Raw genomic sequence first — 20,231 nt, forward strand, 5'->3', positions numbered from 1 at the left:
CAATCATCATATATACCATTTTTTATCATTAACCTAGCTACTAAAGCTCTTTTTCCTGAAAAAAATACGTCTTAAGACAAGCACTTTTACCCCTCCGTTTAGTCTGGTACTCCTTGAATTTTCTATGGAAGGCAATTGTTCCGCAAAATGCGCGGGGAAAGCATTTTCTTTTTAATAAGCCCCTCTTCTTGCTACAAAGAATGGTTTTGGACATTGAGCTGTTTTTGTGCTAATAGTCTTAATTTAATGTTTTAGAAAGTGTCTAAATAGTGTTATATTGTATTGTTGTGTTGAATTGAATGTAGTATTTGTTTTATGTTTATTTTTGTCATTTTATTGCTTTGCACTTTTTTATGTTTTTCTTGACAGATTCTGTATAGAGTTCTTGATTTGGTCTATTCCATTACAAACATTGATATTGATAATTGTAAAATTGCCAGTTCCATCTAAGATGCCTATCAGTCTAGGTTTATTTTCTTGAAACTGCAGGATTTTAAACTATAAGACTTTTCTATGCCCTTTTTGTCCATATCGATCCTTGTACCACTGGGTGTTGGGCTGTTTTGTGTCAACAACAGGATGATTGCACACTGTGACGCCGTTATATAACGAAAGGCCGCTAAATGTCGCACTTGACGCTAAATATCAAACGATTTCCCCCAACCGTAGCAACATCTTGTGCCGATAAATATCGTAAGTGTTACGATACATGTCGCAGGTATTTCATTTGACGTTAAATGTCGCAATATTTTAATTCATGTAAAGCAACTGGTATCGGTATTGGTATTTTGTCCATATTATCATTATGTAAGTCATCTAAGGAATAGTAACCATCCACTTGCATACAAATTTAGTATAATGCAGTGAAGCACTGAATTCAAAATTTAAAATTTAAATCCATCTATCTATCCATCCATCTATTTATATCTATCTTTCAGATAGGAAAGGATTTCCTGGCATGTCTAAAATATCTAAATTGGTATTATTTGATTGAGGTTACTTTTGGTCACGACTTTTAATAGCAACAAGCGATGTAATAGAAAATGGTTGCAGGTTAAGAGACCACTCATTTGCCAAACAACCGAACTCAGTCGTATTTTCGTTGGGTTAAACATGGATTAAGTTAGCATTTCAATGAAAAGGCAGTGTTTTTAAAGATTCTAGAGTAGGTAGAAAAATCTCCGCTATAAATAAAATTTACCTGCTTTAATCATTATATTTTAAAGTATTTTATACTACCCTTTTGCAACACATGTCGCTTACATTAGTTACATATACTTGATAGACTGAAATGTATTGTTTTGACATTTCCACCGAATTTTAATTGCACAATCACTATTTATTGCTTTGATAAGACATTGTATTTGGCGGGGAAAATGTATGTTTGAATGCATGTCATATCGTTTAGCTTTTATTTTACTTAAGATTTGAGGGACCACCGTGGCTAAATGGTTATTAACTCCTTTTTTATTTATTTTTTTGTATACATGAGTGAACACGTCTCAGACATAAGAGACTGCATCATAACTACTGTAGCTACACGTTTATTTGTAGATTTAAGTTTATAAGGGTACCATTTTGACTTTTTATTCGTTTTGCTAGATTTCTTCAAAACTTCACAATTTTCGTTTTCGATTTTAACATACCTAATGTATTTTCTTTGATAATTATTGGTAAAAGTTATTGGTATTTTTTTCGTTGAATGCAGCAATTTAGTCAATGAGGTGTTTTCAAACTGGCCTATCTAGTTACTATGGTTCACGATCTTTTATGGCTACAAACGATCGATGTAATAGAAATGTAATATAAGAGACCAGTCTTTTTCCACAATATTTAACATTCAGAATATATTTCCTTTGATTATTATTTATAAAAAAAGTAAAATTATTCCTTTTTATGCAGCCTATTAGTAAATGGGTTTTTTTCAAACTGACCTTTACGGATGAAATACAAAAATGAGCTTTTAATGGTGTTCCACATGAACAGAAATTTACTAAATTGCATGTATCCCATTCTGGCAGTTTGATGCTGTAACAATTTCCATAGAAATATATGTAATTACACCCGTCACTATTATCTTGACACAGAAATTTCAAAATAACATCATTTTATGAGTACGCAACTCATCTGACGATCCCCCCCCCCCAGCCAGATGAAAATCCGGACACTTAAGACATTTAAAAATTATATTTCGTCAAGATTCAGCAGATAAATCGGGACAATCCCAAATTTACTGAAAATATATATAAACATTTACTCAATGTTGATTGCAATATAATTCCACTAGCAAGAATATACATTGTAACAGTCGGATAAATACATTCAATACAAGGACCTTTGAACCGTTAATACAAAACCAGAGATTACATATTATGTCCTTAAAAATGTTTAAGTTCAAGCTGTCTTTGTTGTTCTATATTCGATAATTGCAGTATTTATTGCTCTTTGTCAGTCTATATCGGTGGTTCCGTTATTCCTACTTGAATAATGTTGAATCAATCTTAGGATATGTTGCCTGCTTTTTAACTTTGTCTTTTGATATAGAATAGATTTTTATTTGTCCATTCTTAGCTTATCAACAGATTACATATAGTTTTATCAAGGTATGCTTCACTTTACTTCATGGCATGTTCGATGAATAAATACGAGCGTGTCAGATTCCTGGCACGATTATTGGTGGACTTTCCCTACGGGGTTATCTTCAGCGATCACGTCATGTCATAGTATATAAACGGGTACGCTGAAGACCTTAAGCTAATCTGTGATATGCAGGCTTCATAACCTCTGATCTCCTTTCAAAATTCTATTTTATTTAGTTCCGCCCATTGTTTTCTCGTTTAGGGCACACGCTTACTTGGGGAACATATGCCGCTTTTCATGGAATGGCACGGAAGTGTCATATTGAAGGTTCCATGATTACCGCCGTATGAACACATCTGCGTATGTTTCTAAATTCAAAATCTTACCATATCATGTTTAAATGTTGAATTCTGCTTAAGCCGGTGCTAGCGGGCGTGGACGGTAGTTTGCACTTGACAAAACCGTCCATGAACAGGCTCAATCAAACCGAACATGCAACATTTTCAATTATGTTGTGTTGGATTTCTTTAGGGATTCTTATTTCTCTCTATTTTGCAGTATAAAGTATGACCCCATTAAACCTCGGTACACCTAGCCGATTATTCTTAGAGCTTATCCGGATACTAGCAGAAATAGCCGATATGTTGCTCAGAAATCGTTTATGTTCCGTCATTTTAACAAGCAAATCTTCAACAGCTGCGAAAAAGCCTCTCGCATGTTTCTTTTTAAAGAAGAAAAATTGCTTTCAGATTTAACATTTCTTCGAGAATTACACAGCATACAATGTCCTTATTCGTGTATTTAGCTGTAAACTTATTCAAATTCCCTTCACTTCTAAGTAAATGTAGTTACAGATTTTGGCGATGCAAATAGTGAAATATGTGACATTATTTGCTATATAATATGAAAATAATTTTGTTTTAGAGAGTTATCATGGGAAAATGTTTAAAGATTTTGTTTAGAGAAATAATTTCAAATCAATGTATTGATGACGTTTATCGAGGTAGGTCTGGTAGTATTATACTTGATAATGATCCCTTTGGCATATCATTCCGTTATCTTGTATGGGTTCGGCATACTCTCATGTTATTAACAATGCCACTGAATAGAACTTCCCTTGAAAATTCCTCTGGAAATGTACATTGTATAACATCGCCTATCACATTTATCCATTCACATTAAGAGTTCATAAAATCAATAATTTGATAGTTATTTTATTAACATGCCTTGATTTATTCAAAATGTTTGGCCGGGCTGCACAGGTGCAAACCAGATTTATAGTATTGTGAATGTCGGGCGGCGGACGGACGGAAATATTTTTCTCATATATTGCATACAGTATTGACATGCAGTCCCATACCGTGGAATTCGATTCGTCCACATTTTGTTTACTCACTTGGTTAAATTTTCGACATTAATGGTCAAGGGTAGGAAATTTTTGTAACAGTTTTCTCAGCAACTAGTTATCACAGCCTCTTAATATATGGCGTACAGTATTGACACGTGGTCACATACCATGGGATTCGATTCAAGTTTGTCGCTCTTCCACTTCCCGTTAACCGTTTAGTTTAATTTTCAACATTAATGGTCAATGGTGGGAGATTTTCTTAACAGTTTTCTCAGCAACTACTTAATACAGCCTCTTGATATTTGGTATACAGCATTTACATGTGGCCCCATACCTTGGGATACGAAATCAGGTATGTTGCTCATCCACTTCCAGTTTACCGTCATATATGGTCAGTGTTTTTTGTTTGTTTGTTGTTTTTTGTTGTTGTTTTTTCTTCTTCTTTTTTTTTGGGGGGGGTCGTACTATTACGGGCTCGTGGTATTTTGTATACAAATTCAACCCGGCCTTTTGTGTTTTTACTCATTTTTTCATACATATTATCGTAGATCCGACTTGTGGTTTTCATTTCATTAATTCAAATTTATGATATACAATTTTCAATTATTTTTTCTTTAAGTTATTTCTTCATTTATAAATATGATAAATAGAGGATATTCAATTTTTTTCTATAAATACATGATTTATTTTCATTAAGTGGTATGAAAATAAATATTTCATGAGTGGCGTTAGCCACGAGTGAAATATGGTAATTTTTATGCCACAAGATGAAAATAAATTGTGTATTTATAGAAAAAACTTGAATTTTCTGTTTATTATATACATTTGTCTCCTTTTTGAAATTAAAATTTGAAAGACTTTCCCTTAAATTTTGTGTACTGGCAGAATTTAAAAGATAGTAGTCCGGCAAGACACCAGTGAAAATACGGAAAATATGTTTCACTGCAGTGAAAAATAAATTTTTACAGTGAAAATACGTAAATTGAAAATACGCATTTTATTTCATCAATATTTCATTTATAAGTATATAATAAACTGATATCAAAACTCTAGAAATTTCAACAAATAACAAGTTACGTAAATTAGTATCCCCAGTACAAGATTATATTTTCAATGAACAGATATTTCTAGTTGATAAGCCTTTATTACAAATTCACAATTCGATAATACAATGAAATAAACATAAACTTTAAAGACATCCAACTACAGCGTTATTGAGATGGCTGCTTGGTGGTTACGGTGACTGCCTTGCAAGCCATGAGTCGAATGTACAAACCCTACTTGGGTCATTATTATTATTTCACATCCTACACCATTACTGGTTAGTTCTGGAAGCGAACTGTACATTAGTTATTTAAAGTACGCTACAAAATCTAAATAATTTAATACAAACAATAAAAATTTGACTGAAAGAAAATATTGTTAATAGTAAAGATAAAAGTAGCAATATTAAAAGCTATCTACCATAATACATTATTTAATAGTGTGTATGAATGAGTTGTCAAATCAAAAGTCAATATAGTTACGTACCTTTAAATTTTCAATCAAAAAGCATTGACAGAACCTTTTTAATTTGGTAAATAATTAAGAGTGGGGGAGTGTGACAAAACCACACTTGATTCAATTTAAATAATACCGTTAATGATTATGAATATGTATGGTTTAACTAAGCTTAGAAAAGAAGTCCATGACCATGTACTTGTTTCATTTGTGTAATTGTATTACATATATTTCAGATATTGCTTGTATGGTGTATATGGTTAAATGTTAGCAACAACCAGGTAGAAGGAGGTAACTAAATTTACATCCGTCTATATAACAGATACGAATGTGATATTTTTCTCTGTTAATTGAAAACGTAACATTATTTAGGTTAAAAGAAAAAACATGAAGCACGAAAAGGTGGTGGTAGTTTTAATGAAATGATTTTTTTTCTCCTTACAGTGATTGATGAAAATTGTCAAGTAGGGTGTGCATGCTGTATAGATAGAAAATGTGGACCAGGGGAATGGTTTCCTAACGAATGTACATTAGGCTGTATTGATGGTCATAGATCTGCTCGATGTTATGAGCTATGTACATACAATTGTACACAATGCCCTAATTATAGAGATGAGTGTACTGCGTGCTATGGTGGCTATTATCCCGGCGTTGCTAGAGATTGCACATCACAATGTTTACCCGGATGTAAAACATGCACATCAGGAATCACGTGTACATCATGCAAGGAGGGATATAATAATGACAATGGTCGGAATGATTGTAGCAATCGTTACTGTCCTGAAAATTGTAATTGTGATAACGGTCAATGCACATCATGTAAGGACGGATATTACGATACCAGTAATAAATGTAATAGTTTATGTCCAGATAACTGTGTCACATGTACATCGATTACTTATTGTGGATCGTGTAAGGATGGTTATTATAAAGGTAACCAGTACGACAACAATAACCCCCCTTTGAGAAACGACTGTACATACAAATGTCGAGATAACTGTCTACAATGTTCGTCATATAACAGTTGCTTGCTTTGTAAAACTGGTCTTTATGGATCGACATGCGACAACAGTTGTTCAGTTGGTTGTATATCAAACACTTGCGATATACTAACTGGTTACTGTCATTGTTCTCTTAATTTTGTTGGGAAAAGATGTGACAAATGCACAACCGGGCGTTTTGGAAATTTGTGCGATCAACAATGTCCTCCAGGGTGTAAAAGTAATGTGTGTGATAAAAATTCCGGAGATTGTACAGACGGATGTACTATAGACACGATCGTTGGGGATAAATGTAGCGTTTGTTCAACCGGCTGGTATGGACACTACTGTAACATGTCTTGTTCTGTTGGCTGTAAAAATCAGCAATGTGAGAAAAATGATGGTGATTGCTCCTATGGATGTCTTAATAACTTTGTAGGAGGACAATGCAATGAATGCATACCTGGAAAATATGGAGCATCATGCAACAAAGGCTGTCCAAATAACTGTGACGAGAAAGGCTGCTTAAAAGACTCTGGCAATTGTATAAGCTGTCGTGTCAACTTTGATGGGAAAAATTGTGATAAATGTCGTCATGGTTTTTATGATACACTTTGCTCTGAGAGATGCCCGATTAATTGTTTGAACGGTGTATGTGATAGAGATACAGGCACATGCTCTGATGGCTGTTTAGACAATTATTCAGGTGACAGATGTTGTATAAATAATAACAACTGTATCACATGTTGGTCAGATACAAGGTGTAAACAATGTAAGTCTGGATACTTCAATGACAAATGTAACAAACAATGTCATCATAACTGTCTAATGTCTTGTCATATTGAAACCGGTCTTTGTGATGGTTGCAAAGGAAACTTTTATGGTGATAGTTGCAATTTGTCATGTGCCTCTACATGCATGACTCAAACAACAGGCGGGAGTATATGTCAGCAAAGTAATGGAAAGTGTCTATATGGATGCGAAGATGGTTTCCATGGTTTACAGTGTTCTGAGGAATGTTCTGTTTATTGCAACGATACACTCTGTGAGCAAGACGATGGCAAATGTACAAAAGGTTGCAAATCGAAAGTAAAGAATGACAAAATTTGCCCTCTGACATCCGGTAAGATTAATTCGAAGCAGCTCTTTTTTCATCATATATTTGTTATATATGCTTTTCATTTTTAGCTATGCTATGTGTTAATGTTATATAATTATGTCTTATCTGTAAATTTTTAATGATGATGATTAAGCTGTTGCCGCTGCTAATGATGATGAAAATAAGGATAATGATGATGATTTTAATAATAAGAATTATAAAAGTATCTGCTACAAAAATTATACACATGTTTATGTATATAATAAAAAAAACAATATGTGAAAGCCAATTAAAAGCAAGACATTTGATTACATTTTATGTCTTAATTAATTTATAGTGATACATACTGTACTCTCTTTTTAATATGTCTTAAAATATACCCATGTAGCACTCTTCTAGTTCTAAGGTAAGATAATTGTGTTGTTTACCGATGTTTCTTTAGACTTAGGTTCCTCAGAGCAGTCAGTAAATACAGCTGCTATATCACTTGGAACATTTCTTGCTGTGTCAGTAGTTGTTAACATCGTATTTATGATTACGTTTATTCTCCGGAAATATCGGAAAAGGTAAAGATTGTTAATATATTAAACTGAATTTTTGTCCAAGATAGATCTTAAAGAACATGAAAGTTGCAAAAATAGACTAAGTGTACAATATATGAAATATGTCAAAATTCTAAAAAATTCTGAGTTCCATTTTCCAAAAAGAAGAAGAAAGGATCTATTGTCATGACCCTCTCGTTAGCTTCGCCGTGTCGGTGTTGGCATTGGTTAACCTTTTTTCTCGAAAACTGTAAAACCTAGTTTTTGCTCCAAACTTTGTAAACATATTTATTGTCATGAATGAACACAATTTCAAAAGTCATTTCTAATTTTTTTGTGCAAAGTTATGCCTCTTTTTCAACTTTTAAGCCCTGATTTTAGCCCTGATTAACCGTTCTGCGAAGGTCTATTTTCGCAGACACTATACAACTTCAGTCTTATTATACATGTGGCAGGGGAGATAATCCGGAATTGACATTTCCAAAGATATGCACTTTTACTGTTTTTTTCTAAGGTCGTTTTCTGAAAAACTGTCACACTTGTTGCAGTTTTAAATTGGAATGCATTTCTAAAGGACATGTAACTCTATTATTTTTCACAGTTATAACCCCCCTCTTCCTTTTTATCTTAATTTCTTGATTAACTTTTTGCTAAGTTACATTTCTCTAAAACAATCAAAGATATTTGTAGGAGTGAGATAATCCTGAAAGCATGTTTATGGTACTTTCAAAATACGATGTACGATGAATATATCACAACAGTTTTTGAGTACTGCATATTTATAAATGACAAGTCAAATGATCTAAAAGAAATATGGCCAACATTTCATTTACATTACAGGGTCAATGATACTTACAAAACAAAAGGACCTGTTTATGAAAACTCTGGTAAATATATATATAAATGTTATTTTTAACTTTTAGATGATTTTTTTTCATCAAAAATCTTATGTTCTTCATATTAATTTTTAACATATTTATTTAAGCTCGATTGCGAAACAAGTTCTTGCACTAATATCGATCATTTTAGAGTCCGTTTCCTGGAACCAACCAGTCATGGCGTCATATAAAAACGGGTTGTAACCCGAGTAGGGCTCGAACACATGATCCCTGGATTAAGAGGCATACACCTTAACCACTAGACCACCTCTCCCCTTATATCTCCATTTACACGGTCAGTTCTTAATTAAATGACTTTCAATCTGAATCATATGTTCTTACCATTGAGTTTCAAGCGTAATAATTTAGATAAAATAGTATCGTAATTATTCAAATATTTTCAGGCGCAATTACTTAGATAAATAGTAGCATAATTATTCAAATTTTTTCAGGCATTGAAATGGAATGTGGAAATTCAGCAAATGCTGGCAGTGCAAGCAAGCATGGAATAATACAAGGTATTTTTTGTTGGTTTTTTCTAGACTTTTAATTGGCTTCTTCAGATCTTTCTGTGCATTTCATTTAAAATACTCGTATATGTAATTACTAACAATTTCTTTCGTACCTATAATATCATAACATACCTTGAATATTTTTAAGGGTTTACCTTGATAATATTTAATATTTGGCATTTTGAATATTTCAATGAAGAAGTGCTTTTTTGCATAACTGATTGTTCTGAAGTTAAAATGTTGTGCAAATCTTTTAATCGCATGCGAGATAAATATACGGGCATTGTTAGTTGTTATTTGTTGTTTTTGTTGTTGTTGGAAAATAATCATGTATCCAAAGCGTAACTTGTATATTTCAATCACATTTTATAATCCGTTATGTAGTCAATAACTCTGTTAAGTTGCGTTGATATATTACAAGAATATCAGTATATAGAAAGGTCAATGTTTTCAGCATCAAACAGCGACCCAGTGTTAAAGCCACATGACTATGAGGATCTTGGAAGAGTTCAAGGTATTTGTGAATTAATTGTTCAGATCATTTATAATTTATTAAGTATCAAAATATAAACTGTTTATATAAACGTTTCGTCTACATTCTAGTTGGTACATTAAATGATTTTAAAATATTTTTCCTTTCTCTTCGTTTTTTACAGTATCTGAGCATGAATATGGAGAAATTCGTCCAGACACTTGATATCATTGATGGACTTATCACAGTAAGCACACGCCAAGATAAATGGTCATCAACAACAATTAAGTGTATTGAAAGAGTCAGACTGAGAACAGAGTAACAATTTAATTTATAAACAATAGACGACATTATATCAAACACAATATCATTCTTTATTGTAAGGTTATGATTATCTGTCTAATATTTTATGTGTTAAACACTATTGTAAATACTTTCTTAAAAAGCATTTAAAACATTTGACTGCATGGTGATATTTTGATGTACGCACATTTGAGGGCAGAACAAATCCATAAAACGGATGTCCATATTTACATACAGAAAATTTGAAATTGAGAAATACCTTAGTGAATCACCTACCAAATATTTTAAATATATAATCAAATGCAGAACTAGAAATCATAAACTACCGGTCGAAACTGGAAATTGGCATATGCTACCTTTAGAACTCTCTGCAATCAAAACATAGGCGACGAATTGCATTTTCTATTAGAATGCCCAAATCTTAATACGGATAGAATAAAAATATATCTCTGAAATTAATTTTTATAGAAATCCAAAAATAATAATGTTGGTGAATCAATGAACCTGAGCCCTCTAATTATGTGATATATAAAAAAAACTGCGCATGTTTATAAAAATGATCTTAGAAAAATATTGAACTAAATTATTTTATAAACTTTGATAGATATTTTTGAAATCATTCGTTTTATTTTGTATGAATGTTAAACTTTCTCCTGTTTATGTTAAAAGAATATTGTAAGATGTGTGAGTTATAAGTCGAACACGATAACGTTTACATTAATCGGTCATACCATTATGATATAATGGGTTGTGCAAGTTATTCAGTTATTACACTTTGCATTTTTATTGCAATATAGAAGAATAAAAGTGGATATGGATACGTAAAACTGAGTAGCGTAGTGGTTAGAGAGTTCAGATTATGAGGAGAAAGTTTAGATTTTTTTTCCGAGTTCAAATCTGCAATTGTGCAATATTTTTTTTGTGTTTGTATGGTTTTTACTTTCAAAAAACATTTTCATATTCTCTTATAAACCTGTGATTTATAATTTTGTACAATTTAAAGTTAAACTTACAACGGTTTAGCAAAATTGAATGAATTTGATTTTAACAGTCATTGAACAGATTGAATAGTATTGTCAATTTAATGCTATTTAAAACTCTGAATTCAATTTGCCTTTTTTACAATTTCGGCTCAATTGTATATTTATATATTTAAATATCTTCCAATCCTCATTTATCACTCTAATCACGACTGTGCGGGTTGCCTCTAACTGAACATGTCGGAAGCGAATGTTTGTAAAACTAAATGTTCTCAAATACCGGTAGTATTGTATGAACTAAATTCACGAGGAACTAAAATCCAGATCTTTGAAAAAAATATAAAAAAAAACAAAAAATATAAGAGAAGAAAAAATGCCTTTTCCAGGAATCGAACCAGGGTCTTTACACTGAGGAAGCCAACACACAACTATTAGGCTGAACGGTTAAAAATGAGTAATTATTTTGGTGATTAAAGATTTAGGCGATAAATAATATGATTTTGTATAAGAATTATCGACACCCCTATTTGATGTAAACAGAATATTAAAGGAATAGCGAATTCGAGCTGTACATGCTGTTAACTTCGTAAACATTTGTAATTTGTTATTTACCTCATTTACATGTATTGTGTATGGAGTGAATAATAAATCTTGAAAAATCTTGAAATCATAATTTGATACTCTTTTATTTAAGTTTTGTACAACTGTGCATGTGTTTTATTTGTTTTTTTTTTTTTTGTTTTGTTTTTTTTTTTTTTTTTGTATAAAAATATATCAAGTTGAACTGTTAATGTTTTTTTTTTAATCTGATCTATAAATAACTAACTTATTTACTTTGAATTATTTATTACAAATGGCGACTGTCCAGCTTTACAAGTGGAGGAAGACATCAGCTGCTCTTACGTGCTTTATTAAATTATATTAATTTTTATTCTGATTTAACGTTAGCAGTTATTACATTTATTCTGTAATTTGCTGATTATATTGTTATTTTAAGTCAATCATCTGAATACTTATAAAATAGTTTAGATACATTGCATAATTACTGTACAGTATGGGGATTAAAAGTAAATGAAGGTAAAAGTAAGGTTATGGGTTTTAGGAATAAGGGTCCGATTAGTAATAATGAGGGCATTGGAAATAAAATAATATTCCCTTAGAAATACTCGACAAGTTCAATTTAGGTACTGTATTTAACTATACTGGTATTTTTAATTTGAATCAAGAGTATTTAGTAATGAAAGACCTCAAGGCATTAATTGTTTTATTCTTCAATCTGAAACCTTTGTTAAGAAAGTTATTCTTTGCAATTGTTTGATGCTTTTGTTGCATGTATTTTGAAGTATGCCTGTGACAAAAATGAGGATTTGGTAAAAGTGAACAAATCGAACGAGCACATCTAAAATTGTGTAAGTCCATGTTATGTGTTAAGCAGTCAACAAGCAGTATGTATATTTATGGTGAGCTGAAAATGCACCCTTTAAATGTTAACAGATGTGTACGCGGATTATCAAATTCTGTTCAAATATTGTTTAAAGTAAACGTGTTTTTGTCAGTAGCTTATAAGAGATTAATACACGGCAAAGTAGGGCCGGAAGGTGATAATCGGCCCGGAAAATGAATAATGGTCCCGAGGGCTTCAGCCCGAGGGCATTATTCATTTCAGGACAGATAATCACCTTCTGGCACAACTAACACGTGTATTAATGTCTTAAATACACTTGTTAGATCTAATAGTATCATTTTTCTAAAAATAAATACCTTGAAATTTCTTTCGTTGAAATTCCTTTTTGCATTTCTACTCTAAAGTACAGTAACTTCTAGTGTACAGTACCGTAACTTCTACAGAGTTGTTTACTTTTTGTATGTTCAAAGTACACTACTGTACTGCAGAATCTAGAAGCAAGTTTTATTTTATTTTTTTTTCGGCATGAATTTGTTGTATTATTTCTTTAAACTTCAATAGTAATAAATCTGTATGTGTACGAAATATGCTTCAGCTCTCATAATAAAATCAAGCGATTCATGCTTAACCTTCTTTCACTTTTTCAGTTAAAGTGTGTCGTCATTGTTTCAGTTTGTGCGCTCGGCCCCGGGTCGCAAACTCATAATAGGTCACGTGACAGTCATAATCAGTTGAAAACATACTAGGCGATTTTGTTACTATATATAGTTACAAGTGTATTAATATACATAAATGTTAAATGATATCAATAGAGACAAAAGTAACTGGTTGTCTAATGTAAAATCATTATAAGATCATGCAGGTTTATTATATGCGTGGTATATTGATAACCTTGCAAATGTATATTTATTATTTAAACAAAATCGTATTGACCAGTCATGGTATCATAATGTAATAACTAGCCCCAGTCTAGGCACATGTAGACTTTTAAAGACTTCATTTAATTACTCACTGTATCTTGATGGAATTACAATGAAATTTAGAATTGCTTTTGCAAAGTTAATTAAAACCCCAGTCACACTAGATCATAAGATAATTTGCGACCACCGGCGACTTGTAAAACTTACGATCATCAGCGATTGTCTGCGACCAAAACTCTTTTTGCACAGATAAATTTGCGTCTGCGACTATCGTAAGACCTGTCATCATTGACAATCGTACGACAGGTAATAAGCAAACGTACGATGGTCTCAAGATTGTGTGGGATTACTTACGACTTACCGTGACCTGTCATGCGATCATCTATAACTTGTCCTACGTCCATCGCACGATAACTCAAGGTTACTCAAGATTATCAGTGACTAGTGGCAATTTGAAAAGACTGTCGTAAGATTGTCGCACTTTCGAGCGACGATCGTGCGACTGCCTAAGACCTTATAAGATCACTAGCGACCTGTTTGATCGCAGGGAGGTTGTTTTGCAAGTTCAAAAACCTCTCAACGACTGAAATTGGTCGTGGGACCTAAATAAGATAACCTGCGACTACCGAAGATCACCGATGACCGTCGTAAGACGTTTTAAATATTGTTCGCGACCAGTGGTCATTGGTGATCGTGAACTGGTCTTTACTGGTCGTAAACTTTAATGTGACTGGGGCTTAAGATTGTCTGCTCACTAACTTAGAATAGAAATAAGACGGTATTGTCATGAAGAGTACCAACAGCAACATGTAAATTGAAAAATGTAAATTTATATATATAAAGCCTTTAAAATGTGTCAAGATATGCTTAGTTTGATGTCGTAATACGCCTGTTACGGTATCTACCGTTTTGAATTAAAGTAATATGCAAATTGACCTTGTTATATTTTATCAATTTCGTGTAACATTTGAGTTATTTTTGTAGTGATTTAGTAAGTCAAATAATATACAAATTCACTATGAGTTCAACCTCCTTGTTTTCTGTCTTCCTTTTTGTCTCTTACAAGTATTTGGCAATATTTATAATATGTTCTGTTACTATTATTGTCTGTAAAGTTGTGTAATGTTGACAAGTTTTATCGTATCACCTTATGTATGTGTCTGTGTAGTAAGAAACGATATCATTACGTTACCAAATAAAATATTTGAATGTTGAATCTTGAATCTTAAGTTTAGACAAGAGCGCGCATTTTAGTAAAACCACCGACGTTTCGTAAGCTAGCCGGTTAGCTTCCTAACATGAAAAATTCCAAAGTCTCCGGTGGGATTCGAACTTATATCGGTAAGAGTGCAAGTGTATCAATGTTAAACAATATTGTGTTACCATAACTACGACTCGTAAAATTGCCGAATATCTATAATAAACATCTTTCATGCTTCATTGTAAGTTTAGATTAGAAACAAATAACTCAATTTAATGTATAATGATGCTTTTTTCTTAAAAAATAAAAAAGCTTAATTTCATGACTTTTCTATCCTAACAAGTGTATATAAAACAAGTTTCATAATTACGACAAGTGTCGCAAAAGAATAACTGTCGAGTGTTACCAAGTATTAGCATAAGTGGTCAGGAATATTATAGCGATCACATTTATCTTTTCCATTGAGTCATATTTGTAAGTAGTTTACATAGAAACAAACTATGTATCGATGTTTCATAATCAGATAACAAAGGACAAATGTATGCTACTTTATTTATTTATTTATTTACAATTAAGTTAGAAATTTGTATAAAACAAAATTAAAGTTAAAATGGCAGATAAGTCAGAAAAACTTACACACATTATCACATACATAAGAAGTATGTTGACAAAAATAATTGTCAAATATACAATGAAAATACCGAAATACAAAATTATAAAAGAAATACAATCACGCAAGGTGCATTATGTTTTCATCAACTATTGAATGTCAACATAGAAAAAAATCACTAAAGAACATTTAAAACATCAAAATTGAAAATTATGCTTGCTCGGTTTGATTCAGACTGTTCATGGACGGTAGTTGTAACTGCAAACTATCCCCCAACGGCATATGCTTCAATAAAATTGAACATATTATTTGAATAAAAAGATTGCGGAAAATCGTCAGGCTCAAGAAATGAATTATATGAACAAAAAACACCCTAATATAATGATGTTTTCTCACGTCGTTGTGTGATCATATACATGTATAGCATATTCACATAATAACATTAACAACAACAATATTTGAAGCATGATAAATAGTTTCATTAAGGTATGGGAAACAGGCCCTTGTAATGAAAATGACACACGCGTACTACTGCGCAAAACAAAAAAAGTTACAGCTTATAGTTATCATTGCTGTGAAAATTTATCATTTTAGCGCAATTATTGTCTTTAAATCAAGAAATATGTTTTTAAGAATAAGATTCACAATACAGTTTTATCATAAAATAATACGTAGGCCACAAAAAAAAACATACTTTCTCTTATCAGCATAAACTATTACAACGAATTGACAGAGTACATTTAAAATAACAACGCAAAATATTGACAAAAAATATCACCATATGTCTAATGGGTGACTAATGCAGTAGTGACAATTTTGCCTATTTTGACATTTGTTTGGTAATTCATGTGGATTGTATGCAATGTGTAATTTACTTCCTTCAAACACCTCACAATATTTTACCCTCAAAATATACTTCGTACTTGTTATAAAAATAAGTATGGATCTTGAGGCATGCTACTTACATTATGTTTAATGATGTAATTTCAAGGAAATTTTGTTTTTCCCTAACTTTTATATAAAGCATGACGGAATTTCAAGAGCTTCAAGCGTTTTACGCACACATTCATTTCCTTTAACAATTGTTAGTCAATTATATACCCTTGTTTTATACATATGTGTGATATCTTCTTGGTTCTATTTAGTTTATTCCAATTTATATACACATCATCCATGACATGCTATGATAAAGAGAAATACTTGGAAAAATATCATCCCTTGAAATAAAATAACAATTTAAGAATACATGTAATTATTGTTTAAATAAGTTCAAGTAAGTAAAGCCTTGAACGTTTTTTTGTTTTTTTTTTTTTTTTTTTTTTTTTTTTGTCCGTTTGAATAGATAAAATTAGATTTGCCAAACTCAAAGTTCCTTAAAATGTTTTATCTTGGTACTTAATATACGATTCAGAGAGTGTTTTGTCAGAGGTTCAAGGTTACCAGAACAAGTTTATCTTCGCTGTTTGTACTTAAAATTTATGCTGTAAAAGTGGGTCATTTCTACCTATATCTTTAAACTATGGGAAACGGTTGTCATCGGGGTGAACGATTGTGATATTTTAGTGCAGTACAAATATTTGTTGCTCACATTCAACTGATGTGCACACTGTATAAAACTGCACAGTTTTGATTTGACAGTTGACAATTGACAGTTTTGAAGCGCCTGTCGTATAATTAGAAAAAAAGTGGCATAACGTTTCTACCATTACGTCATTTGACCAATATGTTGGAAATGTCATGTCACGGATCCGCGCCATGACAAAACCAACATAGTGCGTTTGCGGCCATCATGGATCTAGACCAGTCTGCGCATCCGTGCAGTCTGATCAGTATCCATGCTGTTCGCTTAAAAACCCTATTACGAGTAGAGAAACTGATAGCGAACATCATGAATCCTGATCAGACTGTCCGGATGTGCAGGCTGGTCTGGATTCAAGCTGTTCTCAAAAGCACTATATTGTTTTTGTCATGGGTTTTGTTCATTACAACCGTGACAACAAAATCCACCATGTCGATTACAAGCATCGTATTAACAGTTTATAGAACATGTTGAACCAAATATATCCGGCATACATGATGTACAAGTCCGAACCATCTTTCTACAAAAAACAAAGAAATAACAACTCTGTTATGCGTTGGCGAGAGAAATGCTTATTTATTGTATGTGCACGACTAAATATGTTACATATGTTTCACATTCATATAAACCAAAACTTAGACAATGGAGGAATACACATCCTACTGAACAGTATATATCTAATACACGGATATGAAAATAATAATCTGTATTATTATGTCTTTCAATATATAAAATGAATTGATTGACAGATCACATTATCTTGACGTTATGCAAAATTATGAGGTAACATTTACAAGCATGTTCCGAACAAATTTATGAAAAATGTACTTTGCACAAAATTGATCGTAAATCCGTCTTAGGAATGACAGCCGCCCAAGAACATGATAAAAAAGAAAATCAATATGACCAAAGGTACTACACGTCTTATAACATTCTTGAATTTGAAATTGCCACCTAGAAAATCTCGCTAGAACTGATTCCATCAATCAATACCCGCCAAACATGAACTCTTACTCACGAACTGTGACAAACCAGTTTTATTATACAATGCCCGTAAACAACTATACGATGTTACGTTGAGTATTTAAAATTATTGAAAGACAAGTAACTTGTTCATTCAGCTGGGCATTGATGAACACTATTATTCTTCACAGCATTTTGAGAACTATTAAACTTGTTGTCATTGTAATATTCGGCTTCACATGACTGGCAGAGTTCTGTTGATAGACATATTTTATAGTTAAAGACATGTAGTGCTAGGACCTAAATAACCCGACTGACATTTAACACATATATGTACATGTTGATTACATTTACAGTTTTTCCGGACATTTACAAAACCTGTAGGCTGTAGAGGAATGTTCATTGTAAGTTTTTTTTTTTAAGAAATAAGTTCAAATTGAAACGATGTACAGAATAAACATTCAGAAGGACACTCCTCTGAAAAGTCTTTGGTACCGTCAAGGTAAAAACAGTCATAACACGACTTGCAGATATCGGCATCACTGTCATATTTCGGACATTTACGAGTACATGTAGTGCGATCGCTTCCATATATATCAATACGCCCATCATTACAATTTCCTCCAGGAAATAAACCATTACATCCACATTTTTACAGCATACGCAGTCAATTAAACAGCGCCCGCCTATTTTACCATCTGAAAATGTAACAATATATTTCATTCTTTTATAAATTATAATGTTTTTCAAATGTTCAAAGTCACGTTTTAAAATACATTCATAGGCACATTCACTTTGAATGACTAATAATATTTAACAAAACAATAAATAACTTTTGGTGATCAATATAGTTTTAAAAGTTTACAAAAACTTCCCTGGTGCTTTATTATGTTTGTCATTTGGTAAATAAAAATGCATGTAGAATAGTAACAAGGAATATCAATATGCAATCTTTCAGTGATACATTACATTAATCCGTTTTTAACTTTAACTAGAAAAACCAATGCAAATTGACATTTTTAATATACATCAGTAAACATTTGACAATTATGATATAAGTGTACATTGAACAATATATTCATACCCTATGTTCGAATGTCATAAGAACCTTAACATAATTTTCTCATAAAACATGATATAATAATTTTGAAAAAAAGGTTTTGTGGGAAGGAAATAACAAACGTCATTTTGAAATATATTGAAGTGTTGTTAATGTTAATTCTTAATTTATTTTCATATTATTGATTTCATATTGATTTAAATTGTTTTTCCGTTGCTCACAAACCTATGTGTTATTTATATAACAACGTATAAATACTTCATTTGGATATTGTTCCTATAGGCTTACATGTTTTAGATTTTTACTGAATAAAGTACTTTTAACGTTACCTATTGTGTCCGATTTGTGCCATTGGTATTCTCGCCCGCGTCCACGCCAAGCGAAACGTCGAGAATTAACAAGTTTAAATGGCGGGTCGGTGCAAAGTTTAATTAATAAATATTCGACCCTTTGTGGCCCGTAGGGAGATTTCACAAATAAAACAGCGGGGCGCGGAGCGAAAACCACGCTCATGAGCGGGGTGCGTGACGAGTTTTTAAAACTTCGCCCGCGCCTCCACTATTAAGCGTGTTATCGACCCGCGACCTCGCCCAGCAAAAAGTCGAAATAAAAAAATAAAATGGCAGCGCGGAGCGTGTTTTCACTCCGCGCATTGCCGTTCAAATTAGGTTATTTTTTTACGTTTCGCTTGCTTGCCGGGATCGCGGGGCGAAAACACGCTTATACGCGGGGAAACATGGCGATAAATAAAAGATAAAACGTCGCCTAGTGGGGGCTCGGAGGGAGATTTGATAAATAAAATGGCGTGGCGAGCAGCAAAATCAATAATATTTGGCGGAGACCCGGGGCGAAATCAAATAAGTAAAATGTCGCTATGCCAGGGCGAGATTTAAGAAATAAAACGACGGAGGTGCGGAGCGTAAGCCCGCTTCATAGTGAGGGCGCGGAGGGAAAAGCTTTTTAAAAATGATTTGGCGGAGGCGCGAAAGTCAGCATGCTTATTAGCGTCTAATGATAATAAAAAGTTCGCGTTCCCTCCCCTCTGTATTACAATTAAATATCCACTTTTTGCACGCGCTCAGCTAATACACATGGTTTCGCTTCACGCCCCCGATTTTTAAACTTTTTAATTTTCAAGTTTTCGCTTGGCAGGATCGCGGAACGAAAACATGAATGGCATTAATCAGCCACCATAGTTTACATTATTTTCATCACATTTTATTAATATATCATTTAAAACAGGCAATTTTGCTATTATTACAGAAAGATATAATTCTGTATCAATGTCGCTATAATTGA

General features: G+C 32.5%; 1 protein-coding gene across 1 annotated transcript in view; it reads left to right on the top strand.

The window, feature by feature from the left end:
* Positions 1 to 9,477, top strand: part of LOC132717231 (multiple epidermal growth factor-like domains protein 10) — a 40,643-nt gene extending 31,166 nt beyond the window's left edge. The window contains exons 2-6 of the mRNA XM_060700663.1: positions 5,665 to 5,719; positions 5,873 to 7,531; positions 7,950 to 8,073; positions 8,890 to 8,936; positions 9,380 to 9,477. Coding sequence (XP_060556646.1) covers positions 5,665 to 5,719; positions 5,873 to 7,531; positions 7,950 to 8,073; positions 8,890 to 8,936; positions 9,380 to 9,477 — 1,983 coding nt within the window. The remainder of the gene's footprint in view (positions 1 to 5,664; positions 5,720 to 5,872; positions 7,532 to 7,949; positions 8,074 to 8,889; positions 8,937 to 9,379) is intronic.
* The last annotated feature ends 10,754 nt before the right edge of the window (positions 9,478 to 20,231 follow it).

Source organism: Ruditapes philippinarum, unplaced genomic scaffold, assembly GCF_026571515.1.
Source record: "Ruditapes philippinarum isolate M1 unplaced genomic scaffold, ASM2657151v2 ctg6110_1_1_1_1, whole genome shotgun sequence".
NCBI lineage: Eukaryota > Metazoa > Mollusca > Bivalvia > Venerida > Veneridae > Ruditapes > Ruditapes philippinarum.